The sequence below is a fragment of the Trachinotus anak genome, unplaced genomic scaffold, assembly GCF_046630095.1.
Source record: "Trachinotus anak isolate AG129_WGS33_773 ecotype Australia unplaced genomic scaffold, CSIRO_AGI_Tana_v1 ptg000008l, whole genome shotgun sequence".
In the NCBI taxonomy this organism is placed as follows: Eukaryota; Metazoa; Chordata; class Actinopteri; order Carangiformes; family Carangidae; genus Trachinotus; species Trachinotus anak.
In genome coordinates, this window is record NW_027273859.1 from 6,217,243 (window position 1) to 6,242,952 (window position 25,710).

At 42.1% G+C, this 25,710-nt stretch overlaps 1 protein-coding gene across 4 annotated transcripts; it reads right to left on the reverse strand.

Annotated features, from left to right (window-relative positions):
- Window positions 1-487: 487 nt before the first annotated feature.
- gnb1l (guanine nucleotide binding protein (G protein), beta polypeptide 1-like) lies at window positions 488-25,597 on the reverse strand. 4 transcript variants are annotated; one of them, XM_071482089.1, is made up of 8 exons: window positions 25,460-25,551; window positions 21,816-21,878; window positions 18,585-18,756; window positions 18,041-18,166; window positions 17,772-17,934; window positions 14,218-14,310; window positions 7,798-8,013; window positions 488-1,373 (listed from the first exon to the last, which is right to left on the reverse strand). In XM_071482089.1, the coding sequence occupies exons 3-8, from the start codon at window positions 18,692-18,694 to the stop codon at window positions 1,095-1,097; spliced, it is 987 nt and encodes a 328-aa protein (XP_071338190.1). In that variant the 5' UTR covers window positions 18,695-18,756; window positions 21,816-21,878; window positions 25,460-25,551; the 3' UTR covers window positions 488-1,094. The 4 variants fall into 4 exon arrangements, with proteins under 4 accessions (XP_071338190.1, XP_071338189.1, XP_071338192.1 ...); XM_071482091.1 differs by lacking the exons at window positions 488-1,373; window positions 21,816-21,878 and adding exons at window positions 1,381-2,837; window positions 7,047-7,271 and having other exon boundaries at window positions 25,460-25,597; XM_071482088.1 differs by lacking the exon at window positions 21,816-21,878 and having other exon boundaries at window positions 25,460-25,596.
- Between the last annotated feature and the right edge of the window lie 113 nt (window positions 25,598-25,710).

Consider the following 25,710-nt stretch of genomic DNA (forward strand, 5'->3'; position numbering starts at 1 on the left):
GTGTGATTGTGCGCGGTGCAGATAAAACCCACAGTGAGATTGCACCCGTAGGGAAAATGTTCTGGAGCAGCTGAAAGAGGTCGACCCTGGTGTAATCAAAACCTGTGGTGCATTCGTGTCTGTCGGGAAAAGAGGTTCTGTAAAGCTGTTTGCCTCAGAGCCAAGGTGCCATTTAATAGAGGAGTGTGCACTCAGGTGAAAAAGAAAAGTCTTTCATCTTAAAGAAAAAGTTTTGTCCTTGATCTTATGTATTTATTTTCTTTATTATATTTCTATATTATTTTATCATTTATCTCATTTGACACAAACGTTAGCATGCTTTTATGTTCATTTATGTGTTTTTTGTGTGAGGAGCTTGGTGCGTGTAATTTCTTTGATGTAAACCACTTTGAGCTGCATTTCTTGGTCCTATACAAGTTTATTATTGTTTGAAAGATACCAGCTATCTCAACTGACTTAAGAGCAAAAGAAACAGTGAATGTCTGTACAGGTTTGACAGGTGACCTACCTCTCCTGTGATTTTTATTTTTGTAACAAGCAAAAGTAAACACCGAATTATGTCATGAGAAAATAAGGCCCTGATCTGGAATGTAGTCTTCAATTTCAGTCCAGTATTATTTCCTTGCATCTTCATTTTCATTGCCTAGTCACCATAAGTCTCTAAGAGAAAATTCACTCAGTTATCCGTTTATTAGGTGAGCCTGACAAAGGTAACATGGTGTAGTACAGTCCCATAAATCCTGCCTTCATGCAGGTTATAATGTTCAGTTTTGGTTATGAAGCAGTCTCAGAGAGGTTCTGCTGCACTCTACTGCTGCATTATACTGCCAGGTGTTTCTACTATTTTATCCACACCTTTCATATCAGTGAGGGTGGGCTAGAAACAGAAATACCTCTCTGTGTTGTAACATGGGAAACAGGTTAAAAATCATTTTATCATGCAGCAGACAGAGTATTTTTTCATTTTTTCATGTTTAGAGGATTTCTGGGAGAATGCTGGAAATACCTTCAGAACAGCAGCTGCACCACATCAGTACATGACAGTTAAGAAAGTATTGAGTAAAAGTCTGTGTATCCCCCTGGAGCTCAGAGGTTCAGCCAGTGTCAGCTCCCTCGTTGTATATCGACCACAGGCTGATCCTCTGGTCCTTGGATCCAGCAGCCAGCAGTCTTTGTCTGCGGTCCTGGTGGTCTGAGAAGGCCACGCTTAGCACCATGTCAGTGTGGTATTGAAGCACTGCCAGCGGTCGCAGCTTCTTCCAGCCAAATACCCGCACCCGATGGTCCCAGCCCGCTGAGGCGAGCAGCTTACCATCCTCCCTGATACACAGCTGGGAGACCCCCGGGTTGACCAGCGTCACACAGTCCTGGAGCTGTGAGACAGAGGGATGAGAAGACAGTAGCAGGTGTTAGAGCCATGTATCAAACATGTATCTGAAACCTTTACAGGTAATACAAGCACTGACACGCAAGAAGATTTTCTTTTACTGTGTAAAGGTCAAAGAGGCTGAGTAGTCATTACTTTGTGGTATCGGTCAGAAAAATCCAAGAAAACCAAATAGATGTGATTAAATATATACTAATTAGGTCATAATTAGGTCAGTAAGTCGATCAGTCATGTATCAGTATGAGAAACTGTGACCAACACAAACACTGACCAGGAGAGACTATCAGCTGATCTGATGACTGAGGTCCAAGTGTGGGGCTGGATGTCTGTTGAACCTGGCTGTAGACTTCTGGGACTCAATCATCGGCCACAAAACATTACGGCAAGAGGGCTGTGAGCAAATCTCTCTGCGTCCCACTATTTGGTTTGGAGTAAGGGAGGGCTATTCTGCAAGCTTTGAGCTACCTTTGTCACAGTTTGTGAGAAAGAGAGAGACCATCTCGATGAAACGCTTGTTTGCAGAGGCCTTGTTGCTTTAAATGCCTCTGATGAATTACGCTCACACTGAAAGGTCTGGTCAGCGGGAGAAGAGACCCGATAAATACACTGTTGTAACATCTGCCTGCTAAAGATTAGCCACACTTCTCTCCCCCTGTGATCTACAGTGTCCCAAGGACTGTATCAATCTCTCTAAAGGGGCAACTCTCTGACATATTATAATGAATGGCGGCTAAGATCACTATCTAAAGGGCCTGCTGTGGTGGGCATTCCAGGGGAGTGAACGTGCTCTTCCTGCAGGGAAGGGATCTCTGCTGGATCTTTAGATGAGACACAAACATCTGGATATGGGAGCTGAAATCAAACTGGACAGCATAAAATTGACTTCATAAGTTGTGTCTTGGGAGACTAATGACCCTGAATAGGAGGAGACGGTGGAGAATTTATCTGCGTGCTCCCGTTCCGGGAGGGAAACATCCACAAGCTGCATGTGGAAAATATAAGCCAGGTACTCACGGCCCTTGTGGATAAAGTGGAATGCAAGCGAGAGAGAGAGAGAGCAGGGAGGAATGTCATTGATCAAAACAGAGCAACAAAGCGAAATTCAGACCAGGGAGAGTTGGGGATTTTTTTTTATTAATCAAACCACCATTGCTGGTACAGCTAGTATGAAACAGAAAGTGGCTGGATAGACCAAACAAGCATTGATACAAAGAAAACTGGAGGGGTGAAAGACTGTTTGGAGCTTTGTTATTACCTCAAGAATCTGGTATGCCACTACCTCTCTCCATCTGGTTTGCATTAGAGGCCTGATAATGATGGGTTTAAGTGTCTGTTTTTGTTTGTTTTGCTTCCCATAGTTTGTGTCAGGAAAAGGTATTTGTTTCATTAAAGGGTCAGTTGCAGGCAGTAGATGGCTAATGATGCAGTAATGGTCATTCAGCAGGGCTGGCTGGAAGCAGAAATAAAAAAGTGGTGAGAAAAAGGTTGTCCTGTGCTGGAATTTAAAAATTAATGATGCTCATGTGAAGCGATGCTGGTTGCTAAGCTACCAGTGATCAGTGTTTACTCTGTGATTTCATGTGCCAGTGGCGCTTGACGGTAACAGTGCTGAAACAATTAGTTGATTAATTGATTATTTGATTAAACTTTGATAATTGTTAATTATGAAATTCAATAAATCGTTTTTGATGAAGTCTTTCATCAAATAAAAACTCCAGACATGTGCTGGTTCTGTTGCTGCTCTGTTTTATATCATTGTGAACTGAATATCTTTGGGTTTTGAATTGTAGGCGTCACCTTGGTGTCATCAATTGTGTTAGCTGCAGCCTGACAGGAGTATTATTTACATATTATTAATATATATTTTTAATATATTCATTTTTTATTTGTTGTTATATAATCAAGTGAACAGACAGGGAGTTACATCGATGAAAGCTGCTGATCCATAGGTCTTACAGAGTAACAAGTAGTAACTGTTATCAGTCCACAGTTATCTACCTCAACTACTCATCCCATGCAAGTCCACAAAGGGTCCCATATTTTGTAAAACTGAAATATCTTGTCCTTCAAAATAAAAGCCTCCAGTGGCATGAATTCCAGGATCAATCCGATCCATCATGGTCTGACAGGGTATCCAACAACAACTGAACCTTGGATTAATTGACAGTTGGTGGACGAATCTCTAGCATACAGGCACTTGGGTCAAAACTAAGAGTTAATCAGTATTTTAGTATCTCATCAAATTAAAAATGCACAGCATCATCCAAATATACAACACATATCTTCATACTTATATTTATAGAAGGCCTGGGGGCCTGGAGGCTCATTTTTCTTTACACTTCCTTGGATTAATATGAAGTCAGTGCATTATTTTAAATTTTAAAGTGTAATTGGTGCTCAAGTAACCAGCTAGCTCTGATCACATATCACTGTCAACATCATCTGTAATATCTGGTCAGATGTGGATTTAGTGGGATGATAAAAACAGAGTGGTAACGAAGAGATAATTAATCAAATAGCTAACAAAATGAATTTTAATAACCAAAACAGTGCAACATTTTGGATAAAGATTCATATTTAGTGTATAGACATGAAGGTGTTGTTGATCTTCTCAAACTCTCAGCAAAAAAGTAAAGAACAAGCGACTATGCCAAAAATATATTTCGTTCCAGGTTGTCAATGTGAATATTAGCTTTTTTATTTAGTCTATTAAATATCTATTTCTATGTTGTAGGAAATAGATTATTATATTATTTCAATTATTATTATTATATATAAAATATAATTTATTATTATAAATTATATTTTGGACTGTTGGTCAGACAAAACAAGCAATCTGAAATCGTAACCCTGGGCTATGGGAAAATATGATGGGTATTTATTATTATTTAATGACATTTTACAGACTATTAATTCAGAAAATAGCCAGCAGATTAATGGATAACAAAAATAACAATCTCTTTGTTTTAAAAAGGAAAAGTGTCTAAATTATACTGTTGTTAGTGTTGGTGTATTCCAGCAGCAGTGAGAACGCTGCACTAGCAGTGAGAGCTTCACCACTGCTGAATGAATACCAAGAAAACGCTGCAGACTTCCAGCGCTGCCATTAACCAGGCCTCAGTCTGTAATGAAATCCATTAGCTCTAAACGGGGAGTCTTGGCTCGGTTTATTGGACGCCCCATTTTTCGTCCTATTGCTTCCCTGCTATCTCATCATGGACAGAATCCTTCTTTGGGTTTCATCAGTCATTTCTCTGTTGTTTGAACACTCCTTCCTGGCCTGTGTTACAGCATGCAGACACACACACACACACACACACACACACACACACACACACACACACACACACACACACACACACACACACACACACACACACACACACACACACACACACACACACACACACACACACACACACACACACACACACACACACACACACACACAGCAGGCTTGCTGTCTAAACGCCAACTTTCTCAGCTGTCAGGAGGCTACCAGCTCTGCTCAGCAGCTGGGCCCACAAGACTTGCTGTGGATCTATGACAGATCCAACACAAACTCACACTTCAGGATCCTCTTTTGTAGCATCTCACCGACAGAGGAGACGTTCAAAAGGAACGTCCACTTGGCAGATTTCATTCAAGCCTTGCTACACTTTTCTCCCTGTCTTTCCTGTCAGACTTGGCACCGATCTCGGCGTTCACGCTCATCTACTGAAACGTCCCATCATCGCTCACTCACTCGAGCCTAGCGGCTGGGAGGCTTTTCGCAGGTATTTCTGACACACCCTGTGCCTGAATCACATACAGCAGCGGGGAGATTACAGCCTTTTGTCACCTTGCCTGTCAGAGCCTGGCTCTGGCTGACAAGAGATGGATGTGTCAAACAGGTGAGCAGCCTCATTCAGAAAAAAAAGGATGGGGGGGGTCACTCAATAAAAAGAGCCATAATTTTTATGACAGCCAGCTTGGACATACATTAGTCCGCCAGCAGACTGAGGTTGGGCCTCAGTCTGACAAGTACAAGAATTCACAGAGGACGCTGGTCATGCAGGTGAACACTGAGGGAGACAGTGGGGATATTTTTACATGGTAGTGAAGATGAGGACCAGGAGTTTCACTTGCAGAGAATTGTCATCAGTCTCAGAAATAGCTCACTGTCAGCCATGCTTGATTTGCACTGCTAATCTTCCTCTTTCTCTACCTGCTTTCTCTTTCTCCAGTCCGTGACCTCTGTCTTTCTCTTTCTCCCGGAGCAACCCGTCACTGCACTTGTCACTACATTTGAGTGGCCGCCTAAATATATGTCCATCTGGCTTAACAGCTTGTAAACCCTAACACCCACGCCCTCATAGTCTCACCCAGACACATTCCTAAAAATGCTGCTCGTAGGAATGTAGGAAAAAAAAAAAAAAAAAAAAAAAGGGGGCTGAAGATGATGCTTCATTACTATGAAAAGATATCAGGCCAGCCAGGTCAAACAGCAGATAGAGGCCTCTGGGAGCCATGTGTAATACATTAATCTCCATTCCTGAGGCTATCTGTCTTTATCTGGCCTTGATAAGCTCACTTCACAGCCCTTCAGCTTCACTAAATCATAACTGCACTGTGTTGTGTCACCTTCAGTTTCCCCTCCATTTCACAAAAAGCATCTATCTGCCCTGCCAGCCAGTTCCTCTGCACTGGACTGGATCGCGGGGGTGATTTGTGGGAAGTGGGATGCTGTGGCACTTATAGCCTCCTCAGCCTTTATTGCAGCCTCCCACTGTGAACTACTGTTCCCTTTACTGCAGATGTGTTTTTTGTTTGGTTAAGGGGCCTCCGAGGTTTTGATATTTTTATTACCTCTCACGGGTTGTCCGTCAGGACCTGGGGCCTGGGTCCGCCACCCAGTATCTCCCCCCGCCCCCTTGCTGCTGCCACACAAAAATACTTTTGTGGGAAGAACTGAGGATAGCTGTCTGGACGTCACACTGAGCTGCACTTCGGGATAATTTAAAAGCCCCTGTTGGATACTTTCCCTCTCCTTGTGCTTTTTTCCTGTCATCCTCATCCTGGATTACATGCTGAATCAATATTTTGTTGCTTGAGCAAAATAAACCAAATAACCACTCTCCTCCTGTTTTTGGTATATTGAATCAAGTCCTTGATAGTGTTTTTCTAGACGCATTTTAAGGGTGAAAAAAAGGGGGTTTTGCAAATATTTCTAATTCAAGCGTTCATTTGTAAAAAGCCTTGGAAAGAATAATACCCCTTCACTGTGCAGGAGTGTCCTATATCAGCCTCAGGTTCCCCTCGGCTCTGATTCATGGGAGTTGGCTGAAAAATGGGAGCATTCCCTTTTGCTCATGAAATCAAGAGAAAATACAGTTTCAAATGAGGCGTTAAGTCTCTGAAGCGTTGGCTGTTATGTAAAAGGAATTATGGTAGAGAGCTGGTGTGATCTCTTTTGGTGTGGCAGAAGATAGTTTGGACCCCTCCCAAGTATTTATGAGTGTGAGCGAACCTGTGTGCACTGTGTTTTGAAGGTAGGTGTGCATTTTGCTTTTCCTGGTTAAGAGGAAAGTTGTATTAGTTCTTTTTTTTTTTTTTTTTTTTTAAACCTGCTAAATGAGATAAGTGTGCATGAGATTTTGTTATGTGACTTTATCCAGACCTATAGATATTATCCAGACCCAATGTATGACTAGTGTGTATATGGGTGGTTAGACTCTGGAGTGACAGCGCGAGCCCGGTCCTCGGCCCCTGGCCCTGCCAACACTGTGTAACCAGCTGCTGATTTATGGCCTCTGGAGCCCCGCTGAGCCTCTTCCTCTTTGGCCCCTGATGTTTTCCAAGAAAGCCCAGAGAAAGGCAACACTCCTCCCATCTCCACCGTTACCTTTTTTTAGAATATTTATGACATTTAACAACAATTAGTTCACAGGTAGGGGGTTCAGACCTTAACCAGAGATCATTGGCAAAATAGCTGTTATGATTTGATTAAAAAATATGCCGAGTCATCACATGCTGCCATGGACAATGCAAGAAAAGTAGAAAACATATTGTTAAAAATAGTGGATAAATGGGCCAAACAGTTACCTAACATGAATAGAAAAAAATATATTGCTTAAGTAACAAATCGTTGAAATAGTCAGTGAAAAGTAATAGAATAAAATAAGTGACATATTTAAACAGCTCAAAAGTATTAGAAAAGCTGTGAAAACACTAAAAGTAATTCATAAATTAATAATAAATGTCAATAAATAATATCAGTTCAAATGAACACATATGGAAGATGACTGGTGGTGCAGATGAGGAGGTGCTGTAGTTCCTCTAACGGGGCTGTGGGGGTTCATCAGATTAAAAAGGTTGGGAATCACTAAACTACACAGAACTACAACCCTCCTTAAGCCTATTCTGCTGACCTGCAGTTTGCTCTGTGTGTCCAGCATCCAGGAGGAGAGTCTCTTCTCTGAGGAGCCTGATATGCCCCTCAGACGCTGGGTGTCAAAGGTCAGGCACATGACAGGTTCAGGGTGCGCTTTGGCTTGGCTCAGCTTGGACCTCTGGGTTACATCCCACAGTAACAGGGAGCCGTCCTCGTATCCAGCCAACAGTAGAGGTCCGGGGCCCGAGTCTGGCTGCAAGTAAGGGAGGATGATAAGGGGGGGGGGGGGGGGGGGGGGGGGGGGGGGGTCAGGAAAATGGGAAGGAAGAACACAAAGAGCAGTGGGGTAAGATGTGAGCTGAGAGCTGTGCAGTCAAAACCACGGAAACCACTGTGTGATGCTGGAAGCCGACCGGAGCAGAGGTTATCGTGCTGGAAGCTCCTGCTGACACTCAGGGAGAAGCTGTGGGCTCCATTCGTCAGCCTGCTGCTCTCTCTTTCCAGCACTCCATTACACCACTCCTCACTTTGCTCCTCATCTATATCACTGAGCCGCAGACGTCGCTGCCGGCACCCATAAATATAGTCAAGTGAAATACTACAGAAATACTGTTTCTCCTCAAGCGCAGTTCTCATTTCGATTTTTTTTTCATGTTTTACCTCTGTCACTTTACACTATTTCTTTCTTATACTTTCATGTTCAGATTTTCTACATTTTTATTTGTGCAGTCCACTTTCTGAAACTTTGACCAGAGATATTTTACAACTTTTTGCAAGTTTTATCTTGACAAAAAATGCCAAAAAATGCTAAATAAAAGATCTAGATTACAATTAGCTCTGAACAATATGCTAAATATATATATATATATATATATATATATATATATATATATATATATATATATATATATATATATAGGCTTGTGATACAAGTCACAATTTTAGTTGGAATGGTCAAATTATAAAAATGATAATTATGTGATTTTTGTTTGGTATTGTCCAACTTGGATATTGCACTTGGCCATTTAGCAATTTGATAAAAGTTTCAATTTATTTTTCAGCACTAAGTAGAATCAGAAAACACATCATGTAACAATTAATGGGGCACAACATCAGGGCTTTAGCAACATTACTCATTTATTCTTATTAGCAATTATTCTTATAATTATTACTCTTAATATTATTTATCTCACATAACATTTTCCAATTGTTTCTTATGCGTCTAAATCACAGAAAATCACATAAAACAGAGTAAAGAAGTAAAGCCTCACACTGGAGAAGCTTCAACCAGAGTATGACTCAAGAAACTGTTTCAGCTCCAAATACCTTACAGAAGCTCACACACTAACACAAACTAATGTAGAAAAACGCACTATGATTCATCTTGATTCATCCCCTTTTAACCCCAGGACCCAACAGATCCAGGGTTCAGAACTCGTAAATCCATCAGAGTAAATCTGTCAAATGACATGAAATTCTCAAACAGGCATCAGACACAAAACTGAAACTACAACTCCTCTGTTAAAAATATATAAAACAAGCACAGCACAAATGTAAGTACATGCACATAAAAAGAGAGAAGCAGTAAAACATTTAAAAAGAAAGATCAAGCAGTGCCTCCCCACTGCTGGGAGTCAGAGATCACCTCTCATGCTTCCTCTAAATGAGTGTGTATGATCAGCTGGGCTGGGAGGTTGTGTGGAGATATACAGTGAGCTTGTAAATCACTTCAACTACATAAAGGTGAGCTGATAAAAACAGGAGGCTTCATATATCTTTACACTGCCAGAGGGAAGAAAGGAAAGACAAGGAGGGACAACTGGTTGATCAAACCTACATTCTGCTCTCCAGAAATCCCTCAATTCCTCTGTGTGCTGTGCCTTTTGCAACCTTAACTCACCTCTTTACATCCACATTATGCCTGTTATCCAAACAGTGATTTGAACTTTTCCAGGCTACCTATGGATTCGCAGCACCGATGCACATTTGCACTGATTCGTGCCTTTGCTTTTAAATACCATCAGCCCCTCAGCAAAAAGCACGGTGCCCTGCAGAAGCAAGGAGGGAAAGAAATTTTTTCCATATGTGCGAGGGGGGCCATGTCTGCCATTTTTCCATCCATCTTAAAGTCCTCTTCTCACTTAACGCTCGATATTTCTCTTCTTTCAGCTTTAAACAAATTATAGACAGAGTCGTGTATTCCTTCCAAACACATCAGCGAGGACGAACACTAAGGGATTATGAAAACAAATAAAAACAAGTGAAAATCAGTGGCCCCTGCTTGCTGGCAGGGTCCGGGCTAAGCGTTCCAGGCTTGGGGCCCACTGTTTCACTTAAGTGTAGGACCTCCTTGATTGATGATGTCATGGGTCAGAGGTCAGGGAACCCTGGGTAGACACCTAATTCATTATATCCTCCACAGGCCTTTCTACAAGAGGGCTCTCTGCTGGAGTGGGGCTGGGGCTCTGGGAGGAGATTCATCACCACAACAGCTGAAGAGACAGATGGATGGAGGCTGGTCAGAGAGGCAGGACCAGTGAAGATAGGTCTTCTCTGGCATGGCTGTTAACAGTCAAGTGACCATTTCTTCATAGCTGTATGTATGGAGCACATTGAAGTGCAATGACAGGACAATAACTGTGCACATAATGTGTGTTAAAATTTATTTTGAACAATTACAGGCACTGTAATTCTGTCATAAGCATTCCAGTGAACATCAGAATCATTATCAAGGCCTCTGGGCTGTTTTTTTTTTTTTACATGTGTCCAGTCTGGTGGTCAGTCAGGCAGCTGGTTAAGACCATTACAGTCCACTACAGTCCAGTTAAACGTGGCCTCTAGAAGAGTCAAGACTCCATGGTCTTTCAAGATTGAATTCATTTTCTCTCTTTTCTATTCTTCCTCTAAAAGAGTCACATTAGGTGGAGAGTTTTAAAATCCCCCTCCTGCTGCTGCTGAGGCAACAAAAATGCTGTAACCCATAGAGACACTCAAACAGACGCCAATAAATACAGACAACATAATGATAACTGCTGAACCATTGGATCCAAATTGACTTTATTCCTCAGAGTTTTCAACTTCAGACAAAAAATCCACAGCAATTTTTCTGCAAGACTTGCAACTAACAATTATTTCATTATTGATTAATCTGTAGATTATTTTCTCTATTATTCCAGTAATTGTTAGGTCTATAAAATGTCAGGAAAAAGTAAAAAGTTCATCCATCACAAAAAACATCCCTAAAGCTCAAGGTGTTTTCTGCAAACTACTTTTGTCCAAATCCTAAAGATATTGAGTTTTCCTGTCACAGCAAATACTTTACAGTAGAGATGTTAAAGCTATGTAGGTAACTTAAAAATAACTTGAGCATTTTACCTATTTTCAGAATAATTGCCAATTAATATTGTGTTGATCAATCCTAATTTACTGCTATTTCTAGATTTATACAAACCCTTGTTTCACTGGTTCTGATTCCAGGCACAGATCCTGTCCACAAAGTATTGCCTATAGATTTTCTAGGCCACATACAGTTTTATGCTAGTCCTTCACTGGAGGCTGTTAAACTGACCTAAACAAAACTAAACTGAATTCTCATTTGTACCAATGATCAAACAGAACTAGAATTTTTTGAAAATAACTCTGAAAAAGTTATTAGTAGTAAAATATATATATATCAGGAGTGTGAGCAAAGTGTAGGAGATGATGGGTGTAATAGTTAAGAGGAAAAGAAAAGTAGCAGCAGCTTCACATCACTTCAACTCAGTCTATGGCATCGACTTCATGCACATGAAACAACAATATTGGGCCTTTTCCCTGATGTTATTAATATTTTCATCATTTTTCTGATATTCAGCCTAACTCTGAAAGTCAGATTAGTTCTTATGGTGTTTATGTAATGAGCAACATGAGGTTAAGTCAAGTAAAAGTTATTTATTTGCCATGTCATGTTCTTTATGACAATTTATGTCATTAACTATTATCATAAGTGCTCCAATATTGTAGTGTTAGTTATTATAGTCATCTTGTGTTTATTTAGAGCAGCTAAATGAAAAGTTTAAATGCTCAAACATGGCCACAAAATAAATTACAGCACTCCACAAATACATCCTGGTTACGTACTAGTCTGCAAGTGACTGACCCAAGGTTTTTCTTCTGTTGTGTGGTTTGTAACTAACTGCCATGAGTTGTACTGTGGCATTATCTATGAGCGCATACATGCTGTGTTATTTTGTGCATATTGATTCTATGGTAGATATGAATTTAAAGGAAATGTTACTTTATTCTATTTCTAGGATGCATTTTAACATCTGGCCTGGAACAACAGCTGATTATTAGGCTTTAGGTTCATTTACAGTTTTTTCTCTGCTGATTAATGATCAATGTACCTGACAGATATACTAATACAAAAAAAAAGAATAAATAAGTAAAATCTAAATGTAATTAGAGAGAAATATGTGTGTGACAACCTGAATACATTATATATATAGTAACTCTTATGTCATTTCTTTATGTGGGAAGTTCCTCAAAAATCCTGAACAACCAATAAACAGCTTGTTTGCTGATGTGGCTGCCACAGGCCTCAGGCAGGCACTGCTTCAACATAAGGAACCAATCGTTTCCTCCGGTTTTTGTCCCGGCCCGCCATGATGTCATGGCCACGAGGCAGCAAGGTGATGAGCTGAGAGTGATGGATATCTGTATAGGAACATTTCCTTTCCCCCGCCAGCCTCTGTTCACATTAAAAGCCTTGCACATCATACATCAATACTGTCCCCCTAGCCAGGCCCTATATCTCTGCACAAGTCAAACCCACATGTGGAGGTACTTTCTGCCTTCACGTCCACTGTGCTGTTTCACTGCCTCACAGCCAATCAGACTCAGAGAAATCAGACAGCCAGCTCTGTCACCTTTCAGACATAGCTCAGCATCTGAACTAAATGCCGGGTGGGATTTTGCTGAAGGGAAGCTGAATTGAGAAGAAAGTGAAGTTTAACACTGCGTTTAATCTGTTCCATAAACTCCAACAGAGACGGCTTACGGGCCGACAATAAATCTGTTGGTGAGTCTGTCATGGAAATAATGGAGTTTAATCACTTCTCGTCTCAACTGTGGGGAGAAAAGTGGGAGGGATGGAGAGAGGAGAGACGGAGAGGAGTTAATTGTCAGTGGCTTCTTCCTGGAGTGTGTGAGACAGAGAGAGACAGGGTGGAGAGAGGGGATGACGGTGTCAGCTGTTGCCTCCTGCTGTGTGAGGTTAAGGAAACAGTGGGTAGCATATGAGCATTTGATGTGAAAGACAGGATGAGCTGTTTTTTTTCTGATGACTGACAGACACAGTGTCTCTCCAAATTGCCCATGTGTGTGTGATTGTATGAAAGAGGGTTAACACACTGGGTTTTCAGTCTTTTCCCAGTGCGTGGACGTCTCGACTCACTCAGTCGGTGTAACAGATGAACATGCCTCAGCCTTGAAAGGAATCAGCCTGAAATGATTTAAAATCACCTGGGCCCTTGGCTTTGAAGTCAGACAGCTGCCTGTGCTGTATTACAATGATATTATATAATTTATAACGATATAATTGATCATTATGTTTCCTGGCACTCAACGCTGAACCAGCATCAGTTCATAAATCAGATGATGAAAGGTGGGTGTAACAGTGAAATCAAAGGGAAAGAAAGAAAAACACAAACACAGTGTCAGCAGGCACTGTGAGACTCTCTAACTTGTCTGCATGTCTGGCTAATAACACCACAAACACAGTGTCACCTTTATGGTTTTGTGTTTGACTTATTAAAGTAATTCTAATTAGTATTAAAGGAATACAGGGCTGAATGTGCACGGGCCGGCAACTCGCCTGACACTGGCTTTAAAATGACTAGCTCTGCTTAAGCTTTGATTTCTGTTGCCTGTAAACTGCACAACCCATAAAATTTATTCAAACCATCCACAGTCTGGTATAAACCCCGCTCCGCCCCTCCCCAAAGAGTTAATAATTAACCATGAAAATAATTACAGAGTCTCGTTAATGGCTGGAAAATAAAACCTTCGACAGCATTTACAAAACAGAAAGCAAACTTTTTGCTCGGATCGGACTCAATGTACAGCTGCAGGCTGATATATGGCTGTGAACCCCCGGCCCTTCCAAACGCTCTAATTACAGTGCTGGGACTCTGCCAGCTGAGAAGAAACATTTGGAAAAATGGCCCAGGACGAGTTGTTGGGCTGTAAATCATGTGCCACATCTCACATCTGCATTTTTGTCGACTTTCCTATCATTGCATCTTGTTATGGGCCGCCAGCCAATCAGAATGAAGCAGGTAATTCTAGAATAAATACCATTTAAAAGGTGGCGAGGTGAACTCATGGAGCTTGACATGTAGTTACAGAGGGGCACAATGCTGCTGTTTACGATGGAGGTAAAAAAAAAAGACACTTGAGGCAAATGCCTGGTGCTTACCTGCCACAGTTTGATACACATTACCATCCCCAGCTTAGTGTCTGGTACCAGGGCGCAGACTGGAGTCTTACTGGGAAGCTCAATAATCTTGATCTGCAGAGAAAACATGATAATCAAATCTTACAAAGTCATAAGCGAAAGCTGAATCTGTTCACTTTCACTCTGTGAAGCTGCACTAAGGTAGAGCAGTGATACCATGTTTACCATCTTAGTGTGGTGTGTTATAGTGCTAATATTTGCTTATTAGCAGGACACAGCAGCACAGCTGAGGCTGATGGGAACATCAGTATGTGTTTGAACACAAACTAAAGTACTGGACATCTGATCCAATACATGTAGATGAAATCTCAGAGGATAAACAGAGTTATTCGGACACATCATCTGGAAACAACGAACTGTCTGTATAAACTGTGGCAGTACATCCAGTACATGTTGTGATATTTAACTAAATAAGTGAAAACTTTGATCTGGTGGTGCTAGACAAAAAGTCCAAGCAGTAACCACATCCACCAGGATCTGTGGATTTCTGGACAAAGTTTCATGGCAGTCCTTCTGAGTGGTCAAGATATTTCAGCCAGACACTGCCAGCAAGGCTAAAAAGAGATTTCTGTGTCAACATGCTAAACTGCTTTAGCTTTTGGTCCCAGTGTATCTGTTTTCATTATTGAGACCCAGTTACAAACACACAAATTGCAGTGGTTTGTATACATGTCTACAAGCTGTCTGCCAAGTCGTGATTTGCTTGTTTTCTGAATTCCAATAAAAAGGCTGCAGCCTGAATCTTTTATTGTGGTTCAGGACCTCCGCGGATCAGAGTGCCTCCACCCTGCAGTACAGCACCATCCATCAGTGCAAAGCAGCCGCGCCACTGTCTATAATAAATCCTGCTAAAGTCTGACCCTGCGACATGAATGGTGTTTTCCTGCACACATTGGCACTGATTCTGATAAAATACACAGCCTAATGAAGCCAGTAATAAAGTGTATGTGTGTGTGTGTGTGTGTGTGTGTGTGTGTGTGTGTGTGTACACACATCACAACCAAAATTCATTGCTTCAACTTCCTCTGTGCTGATGATCTGCATATTCATCCTCATTAGGCTTCACATTAAACAGCCCTTTAAGGGAGTGATCTGTATTTTAGCGCTGGGCCACATCTGTCCTGCATGTTTACCTCTGTGAGCCTGACAAAGAGGGCATTTAAAGACTTCTCTGTGCCTCAGGTGATCACTGTTCTTGTGTGGCATCACACTGCCCATAAATAAAGTACCCACACTATTAATTCATGTTGCTGCCATGGAAGGAATCTAACTGTGAGCAGTAAATAGTAAAACCAAATGTGTTCTTAGTTACATATCTGAAGATCAACCTACCTACACACTGATTACACAGTTGTGCATGTTATGTGTTAAGTGTATGTATTGTTTCTTGAAGGAATTCATTTATGTGGGTGTTTGATTAGATAAGCATCAAATGATAAGGATCTGTCTTGGCCAGTTATGTCTGTGGAATGAGGCTGGGGAGACAAAATGACAAAGTCGGCTGTGACTTGATTTGGTCTACCTTTCATGGGTGTGTGTGTGTGTGTGTGTGTTTCTGTCTGTCCGTGTCTGTTGGGACAATGGTATTATTGAGGTGCTGGGAGTCACAGGCGCCCTGATGCCTGGCTTGCTGGACTGGGGTTAGCAGAGGCACGTTTGGCAGGATCAGGTGACTGCTCTGTCCCTTTCAAGTGTGGCTCCTCCGCAGTGGAACAAGTAACATGAATCTGGAGGCAATAAAAGATGGCTGAATCGCTGGCTGCCCTCTCCCCATCCCGCTGCACCGCTCAGACACTGGCTCCACACAAAGCCATACAGACTTGTGGGCGTTGAGCATTAACTAAGCGACGGACAGAATTTGATTTCGTTCCAGTGCACAACCTGATCAAGCCTAGGAAGTCTCTGTGTAACTCAACAGTCAAAGATTAAAAAAGTTAAAAACTACTTTGACCATTTCAGAATAAGAATCAGAATCAGAATCAGAATCAGAATCTGTTTTATTACCAAGTATGTTTCCACATACAAGGAATTTGTGCTGGTGGTTGGCGCAAACAGTAACATAAATAGACTTAGGGTAGGGAATTTACAAGTTAAAAAATTAAAATAAGATTAAAATAAAATTAAGATAAAAAAATATACAACAAAGATGTGGGATATTTGCAATAATGATAAAGACATGGGGAATGTAGTGCAAAAAATATAGACAATGTAAAAAATATATAAATATAATCTGTAGAGATATTTACACTGTGCATGTAACGGGAATGAGCAGTAGTTCTATGGGGGGGCAGGGGGGATCAGGGGGATCAGGGGGATCAGTGACAGTGGGGCTCTCTAGCCTTGTTGATAAGGCTGATAGCAGACGGGAAGAAGCTGTTTTTGTGGCGAGAGGTTTTGGTCCTGAAGGACCGCAGCCTCCTGCCAGAGGGGAGTGTCTCAAAGAGTTTGTGGCCAGGGTGGGAGGAGTCAGCTACTGCTCTTTCATCAGTGAGAGGAGGTTTAGAAGCAGGAACAACCTTGTGGTTTACCATCCAAAAAGCACAGTTACTCCTGCTTTCTTTGCCTTCACAGAACCATTAACTGCTTTAGACAAAAGCATTCACTGAATGGCATGTTACTAGCCACAGCCAGAATTAACCAGCATTTAGCTGGTGCCTGGTATTAAGTTCCTATCTTTGCAATGAGCATGCTGACTCATGACATGGCTGGTCTGTTAATGATGCTGTTCAGATAGCTGTGTGACAGCTCCTGGCTGCAAACTGAACGCTCGCATGTCACGTTGACTCACGACACATTCGCTGGTGATCGGCTAAAAATATTTTCTTGGACACCTGATTGAGCTCAAGCCATTTCACACATATGGGCCAGATCACGTGCAAGAGATCACAGCAGTGTGGAAAAAGATGACAGGACTTACTAACTTCATAAACAGCAGTAAAAGCCGCAAATACGCGTGTGTTTAAAGTCAAACAAATTAACTGGCATAAGCAAGTCTGGTCAGGTTCATACAGTTTGACATTTTTTATACTCAAGTCAGACCAATTTACCATCCAACCACCCACTCACCTATAAATACCTTACCTCCTGCTGCACAGAACACAACATGTGCACGTGGATTTGATTGGTTTCCTGGTTAATTTCACCCAATTAAAATGGAAAATACTAAAAATATTGAACGTTTAACGGACAGCAAAAGCTTGAAAATAGAGCCATTTAACTCGAATTCAAAAATGCAGCATTTTGGAAGAAATCTCACATAAAAACACAGATAAGTATCATTATTTTTATATATAATTACACGACATTAACAACCACACTTTGGTGAATGTTTAGCATGAAAAAAGGAGAGATTCACTCCACCTGTTTTTTACATGCACTTACTTTTTTCAAAGCTGCAAGGGGGCTAGTGCACATCCCAGCATGCACTGGGTGAGAGGCAGGGTCCAAACTGATTGGTCACTATTTTATAAGTGAGCTAAAGGACTCAGACACATTCACGCTCAGATATGTCTCACCTCCTCTGTCTGTTGTCCAGCAAAGGCCAGCAGGTAGTTTCCAGGGCTCGTCTCCAGCAGGGAACACTGACAGAATCCAACGCTGTCGGTCCACACCGAATCCACCACCTCACGACGACCTTCTCTCAGGTCCCACAGACAGACCTGCATGTCCCGTCCCTGACTGCTCCACCGACAGAAAGAAAGAAATAATATACAGACATATGTGCTTAGTGAGCAGCTGAACAAAGTGAGAAACGTTTTGAGAACACAACATCAGTTATCCTGACCTGATGAGGGCCTCCGTCGACTGCAGCGTGCTGACCCAGATGACCGAGCTACCAGAGTGGCCTTCTACAATCCTCTCAGCCCTCCTGCTGTTCAGGTCCCAGATATGGATGACACCCTTCCCTGACCTGCAAAACCCAACTGGATGGTTTATGGAGGCTGTTTAAATCACTCATACAGTAAATACAGTGTGCAATTCAGCACTGCTCTGCTCTCAACCATACCTAAACCAAGACAATAGCAGGAGTGGTCTGATTTGCTCTTGTTCAAACAAACAAATACCAGAATAACATCACAACTTTTGGTGCGTGGACATTTAAAATAGCTCATGTGACACTGTGCTCCCTCCAAACACAGCACCTGAAGTGAATCTGATGGCTGGCTTCATTTCTACTCATATATCTATGAATAAACCTGTCTACATGTAGTTGTGTCTTATGATGGACTTGATGAAGCACTAAGTTTGTAGATTTCCTAATCTACTCGTAACAAAAAGAGGAAGAGGTTAACAAAAACAAATCCAATATCAGAATATGGATTACTCACCCAGAAAACAGGAGGGGAGTGTCCCCTCCATGGCAGCTAAAATGGAGGGTGTTGAGGGGCCCGCCAGCTCCCCTCAGGGTGTAGACAGGGGTCGGAGCAGGACGAGACATCCCAGGGTCATGAATTCAATGGATGTATGCAAGGAGGCCACAAACCAGCGTCATTACAGCCACTGGAACACACAACAAGAAAAGTGAGTTAAGATATAAGTCACTTCTGTGACTGAGCTGAAGATATGGAGAGGTTTGAGATCCAGTCAGCATCAGCCAGGATCACACAGGACTGATTACTGTTCCATTACAATCAGGTGAATTTGGCTCTTTCAGGTGAAAGTTAGGTGTAAACCTAACAACCAATATTGGCAGAAACCATTTCATTTTGTTTTTCCACAAACACAGTCACTCAGAGAGCAGCTCCAGTTTGCCTTGAAGCCTTTCTCCTCCACACAGCAGACAGTTGTGTTTAATGCACTGTCTCTGTTTTCTCTATTGTCAGTAGCTACAAACCCTGTGGCCCTCTCTCTCTCGCTCTCTCTCTCTCTAGTCTATGTGATAACACCTTTCTTACTCAATACGTCATAAATCACAACCTCTGACAGCTTAATTACAGTAAACACACAGAGATTCAACCTTCTCACTCCTCTTGTGATCAACAGCCGTTGTCCCAAAGGCAGAGGTAAGAACTCAGGCTTTCATGTCGTTTGTAGGCCAGGCAGTGGAGGAAACCCAACCAACCGCAGGTATGCTTCAAGGAAATAATGTGTCAACAATAAATTGCAGTATAATCACATGTGAGTGTCTGATTACAGGTGGCTAATATCCATCAATTCATCCATTTTTTTAAATTGCTGAGCCAATGAAACAGGCGATTTGATCAATATTCAGTATTTTTCTATACTATTCAAACTATTTTTTTACAACCAAAAAGAAAAAAGAAAATTCAGGATAACACATTCCACCTACTCACTGTTATTATAAACAATACAACACAGAAAATAACCCACTCAAATGAAAGTGAACAATTAACCTAAAAATGCAAATAAAAACTCTCGCTGGTTTCACTGGCTGACAGCCCTGAGGCTTGTGAGTAAATTCCTCTCTTGCCACATGAAATCTTTTTTCTACCCAGTTATCTGCAATAACATGTTCACCATCTCTACACAAGAACAAATCCTAAATATGACTTTTCCAAAAGGACCAACATCAGCCTAACCACAGTCTTCAGAGGTAAAGTAGAACACAAGACTCAGTTTCTGTCAGCTTTACCTCACAGATCATCTCTGACCACAGTGGTGACATGTTTTCCTCTAGTGCTACCACATGCTAACACACTAAACTAAGAGGATGAACAATTTCAAAACATTAGCATGTTAGCATCGCTGCTGTAAACATGTTAGCAAGCTGATGTTAGCTTAAAGCAGACATGATACATATTCCTTCTACCACTCACTTGCTATTCTGCTGATCAACAGTGAACTGTGGCAACACTCAAGAAATGTGCAAAGGCAAGACAATGACTGCTCGCTAGTAAATACGTCAACGATGCAGGACTATTAACCTCAAAAAAAAAAAACAGACAGCTTTGCCAATGTTTAATGAGGAAGGAAATGTGCTCAGCATGTCAGGCCTTAAAGACTCACAGCAAGCTTTGGTGAATGACACCGACTTTAACTGAGACAACTCCTCAATCACGAAGACTCAGCACAGGATGGATAACTGCTGTATACACTGGGGTTAATAAGCACAACTTCACCCTCAGCCCCTAACTCACAATCACCCCCTCCTCTACTTTTACTTATCATAACCTCTGCTCCCTGCAATCAGAGGAGGCTGAAACTGGAGCCCGAGGCATTCAGGAGCAGCTCATTTCAGGAGGTTAGTGGTTAAATTGTCCATGTGAACCTGTGAAGCGGAGAGACGGACCTCTGACCAGCCTGCCTAATTAAGGACACTACGCCGCAGTCTGAGGGACTCAAAGGACACAGTCGACCCTCCAGCTTTACCACCGCATGTCTGGAGGAGCAAAACAGAGCATTTTTCCATGCTCACTACAGAAAAGATTACTAATAATCCTCCAAATGTATAAAATGACAAAAAATGACACGAAGCATGACTAAATTTGACACACATCTCTGAACCAAAGCAACAGGAAACCCCTTCAGCCAACAACTGTACAAACTTGTTTTTGTGTGGCATGAAGAAAATGGCAAAAACCGTCAGCAGTAGTTTTGTGAGGGTCTATCAGTTAAGCTGCTCCTCCTGTGAATGGGTGGGTAAGGCTGCATTCCTGAGCCAGAGTCCTGTGCCTGTGTGAATGTGTGACAGGGGGAAGCTCAGCCTGATAACAGGTGGATTAAGCGTTCCTCATTGTCCTCCAGCAACAGGCCTGCGCGGAGCTGTGAGTCACGGACACAGCAGCCCGAAACTGACTGTTTTCATTGTCACAAGACCAGGGGCTGTAAAACTTTCCACTGGTAATCACAGCTCACTATCAATTAAAGACAATAGCAGGGGACAGTGATGGAGATGTCACTTTACAGGGCACGCGGACTGCCAAACCAGCCCTGCACCTGAATGATGAGCGTAATGGCCACTTTCCCCTGCCACCACCTCCTCAGTGAACTGCTCCTTCTGTTTTCTAGGTGTCAGAATTTCCAGGCGCTGAACTGACCCCCCAACAATGGCTCTGTTGTGTTGGCTACAAGTGAGTCACCCACAAACCCAAATACAAACATGCAGGCAGCTCAGGAAGGGAGAGAGAGAGATACTGTAAACAAACAGCCCGGTGACAGGATGTCACTCAAATCTACTTGCAAAGACCCTTAAATTGTTCTCTGCTAACAGAGACAGGCGGCCGAACAAACAATCAAGCCAGTCACTTGTCAGGCTTGTATGTTTGACATGAAAACACATCTCTGGTGAAAGCAAAGATACCTAGCTGAAGAAGCAACAGTGTGAAGCCGGGGTGGACGTGAACCTCTGGTCAAAGATCCTCAAGGACAAGAATCTTGTTCTCTTTAGAGAAGCATCAGCAGCTTAATGAAGCTAATACGCTTTCATAAAGTGAAAGAGCAACAGATAACAAACACCGCCAATAGGTCAGTGAACTTTCTCATGAAACATGTTCACAGGAAAAATCTCAGATATTACAGCAAAGGGTAACAAGCCAGGCCTAATTAAACCTGTGTGTCGTGGACAGGGCATAATAAATCACACTGACTGATTAATATACCCGAGCTGGATGTGGCAGCCAGTGGGAAGAGGCAAGAGAGGAGGACTGAGGCTCCTGCTGGCCCTGCAACAGATAAGACAGCTCTGGGTAATCTGACTCTAAGTCCGTGGATAAAGGCAGTTTGTCTCTTCTTGGGCCGTCTGTCCACACCTAGTGGGTAATTAGGCCTAATTATGAGAGAAAGGTCCGCTTCCCCTTCATGTTATTAAATAAGAGCCAGCCTCGTCCGCCAAGGATCTCTCAACACCAGCAAGGGGCTGGCGACCTTCAGATCAAACGCAGCCACTATCTATGCCCCCCCACCCCACCCAAACCTCCACCCCTTCGACTGCAGCGCCCATTCCCCTCCTCGACATTGCTGCACATATGAAGGCTTGAGGAGGGAGTGGACAGAGAGGGTATTCGTTATGATATGGGCATCAAAGTTTTTTTTTTTTTGGGGGGGGGGGTGGGGGGGGGGGGTGGGGTCCTGTCCACATTCCTCGCTTAGCTCTTTGGTATCATGTGATCAAGCAGCTACCCACTTGAGCTGCCCCCTTGTCAAATTCTGCCATTCATAAATAAGAGCAGGGAGGGAAGGATATACTGATCACAGGGGTTTATTATAGAAGCTTTATAATGCCCCAGCTTCACAGGAGCCATTATGGAGGCATGGGATCCCAAGATCCTCTGCTGATACCAGCCTCGTCAAATATGAGATCTGAGCTGCATGATGAAAACTGAAAGTAGATTACACATAGCTCAAAAGCTGCATTCTAGATAGCTCTCTCAGTGAGAAGCCAACTTTATAACCTATTAAACCAAGAGTATTTTTTTCTGTCACATCTTTGCCAGCAAAATTTAAGAGAAATACGCCTAATCCATCCATTTCTGCTACATCATACTTCAGCTATTAGTCATTCTGCTGTTTATCACAGGCACTGGCCTTATCTGCTGTTTCCCTGCTTTTCACCGTCTCGCCAAGGAGGCACTTCCACCTCGCTGGCTGGTCAGAGGGTGGGTGGTGAGCTGGCTCTGAAACCATTAGTCAGCCCTTCTGCCCACCAAATAATACAGATCCTTCTGAGGAGGAAACCAACGTGCCAAATAGAGAGCGAGGTCTATTATAAAAAGTCCAGCTAGACAAACAACATGGGAAGTGGCAAGGAAGACACACGCCCTTTATTGTGTCTTGGAGGGGGTATCTGGACTGGATAAACAGTTCAGTGTCAGATAGAGGCTGAAGTCAGACACAAGTGCACCAACACCCACTGTCAGTCACAGGTCCAATGAGCGGGAAGAGGTGGCATTGTTCGCGTGAATGGCGTGAATGCTAAGCAGGGGCCATAGCAGATAAGAGCTCAATGCCTTGTGGGTGTCATTGAGGCAGGCACTGATGGAGCACTGTGTCAGGGGGTCCTGATTTAGGAGGTCCTGACTGTGGTCAACAGGTACCAGGAGCCTTATCTGTTTGCATTATCAGCCATTTCCTCCATGAGGTCATTTGCCTGGACACTAGAGGATAAAGGACCACAAGAGGGTCGACAGCTCAAGTGTCATCATACATCTCCACACACTCTGGGTGTGATGGCTTTTCAGATCTACTGGGATTTTGCTGTTCATACAGAAAAGACATGAAAACAAGTAAATGTTGCTGTAATCCCAAAAAGACATCACACAACAGGGGATATAGAGCAAGGACAACAACAAGAGGTAACACTTTGTCAAACAGCACAGGCTGCAGTGTTAAAACTGTCAGTCATCTTCAGGCGTGTGAAGAGTGACAGCATGAAGACTAAGTCATGAACAGGAAACGGGCTGACAGAGTGCTACATGCTGCATTTCTACATGGAGAACAGCTTCCAGAGATCAGTCTGAACTTTCCCAGCAAATTTATAAGCACACAAGCTGAACAAAACCCATACAAGTACAAATCTAAGTTCTGCATTATCATGGAAGATGCAGTGAGATGGACAAAGGAGCTCCATGATCAATTTCACAGCTAGAGAGCACACATACAAGGAATACCGTCACCGAGTCTGCATAATCCTTCAAATTCACAATTTTAATATGATAAATAACACAATATATAACAAAAATGATTCACAACTTTCAAATCTGTATCTGGACTTGGATCTGCTGACAGATCAGGCATAGGATACATATGATGGCCCTAAGAGCCCAATGCACTTCAGCTAAAAAAAATACATGCAAATAGACAAAACACATATATAGAAAACATCTACATCAATTTGACAACACATGTGCTGCAAATACTCACAACAAAACCAAATAAACAAAGGCACTGCAAATACACAAAACACAAATAAAATTCAGTATTTGCAGCACGTTTGTGAATTTGGTTGTGTTGCATTTGCAGCACACGTTGTCAATTTGATGATGTTTTAGGAATTTTGTTGCGTTATGTCATTTTCATGTGCTGTCTGTGTTGCAGTGCGTTGAGCTCTCAGGGCCAGCGTACTGTGTCGTAATGTGTCAGCCCTCTTCATTAACTGTATGTGCAAAGGGTCAAGAGCAAATAAAATGTTTCTTTTAATGCTTAATGACTTGCTTTTTACAGTGTTGAGAAATTCAATAAATACATTTTGTATTTGCTGTCAGGTCAGGTCTTACACACACTGTTTTTCCTCAACACATTCTCCGAGTTTATTTATGACCAGTCACACCAGGCTCGATTGAAAAATTTCTGTTTTACCCAATACTGACCAAACTCTTTGCACGAGCTACAGTTACTATTGGATATTGTGAATTTTTTTTAGTTAATGAAATAAAATGTTAAAGTGTTTTAAAATCTGAAGAAAGGCTCAATATTACTCTGTTTCCTGAAGGGAATGTATTTACGGCTTCTCACTTCAAAAATCAACTAAATGTCATTTGCCCAGGTGAGGCGAAACATGTGTACACAACTGTACATGTACATATCACTTCCAAAGCTCCAGAAACTGCCAGAAAGTTGCAAATTAGCTGTAATGCAACTTTATTTTACAGCATAAAGGTGTGTGGGAGAATCCAAATACAAACATTATTAATGGATTTCTTCATGGATTGCAGGGATTATATTTACTTTTTTTCTCAACAAAAATCACTAAACTGACCTTCAGTAATGGTAATAGTTCATACACAAGCAGCTTTTAACTTTCATTGTCATACACTCTTCACTGCCACTCTCTAAAATATGAGTCATAAAGCTATACTAAGATCAATTTGATTTAAGTTAATGATAAAATGTTGCCGTACTATATGAAACATGAGACCGGATCAAAAACGACATAGTTAATATACGAGAAGCGTAGCTGAGAATGATCAGGACAGTTTGTCGTTAAATAGCCATCTTTTTGAATGGAGTTTGGTATGGTCGTCCCTGCATGTGACTGCTCGTTATCACGCTGTGTTCGCGACAGAGTTGATTCGTTTGCTGAAGCCAACGCATTAATCGAAATGTTGAAAAAGTAACACAATAACTTGTAGCTTTAACTGTCAGTTTCGTGACGTTATTTACAAGATAAAGGTTAGCAACAAGCTAGCAACAACCTACAGTAACAGCAACTACACAGATACTTTATCATAACACGTTTATGTTGTTAGCGCTGGGTAAAATAAAGTCACTACAGCCATGTTGGCTTTAACAAGGCTCAATAAAATACCATTTCAGTGAGACACCGGTGCGTTGACAGTTGTCAGAAAGTCTCAGCCAGCTCCGCAGAGGAGGAATACAAAACATGCGCCAGAGTCGAAGGACCTCTATTTACAACCGATGAGCTGCCCATGAAAGTGCCTGTACAAAAGAGTCATATCTCTCTCTCTCCCTCTCTCTCTCTCTCTGACTTCCTGTATGTGTGTGTGTGTATTTGTAAATGTTACATAATGAGGACCCTAAAAAAGTATTTTCCTTACA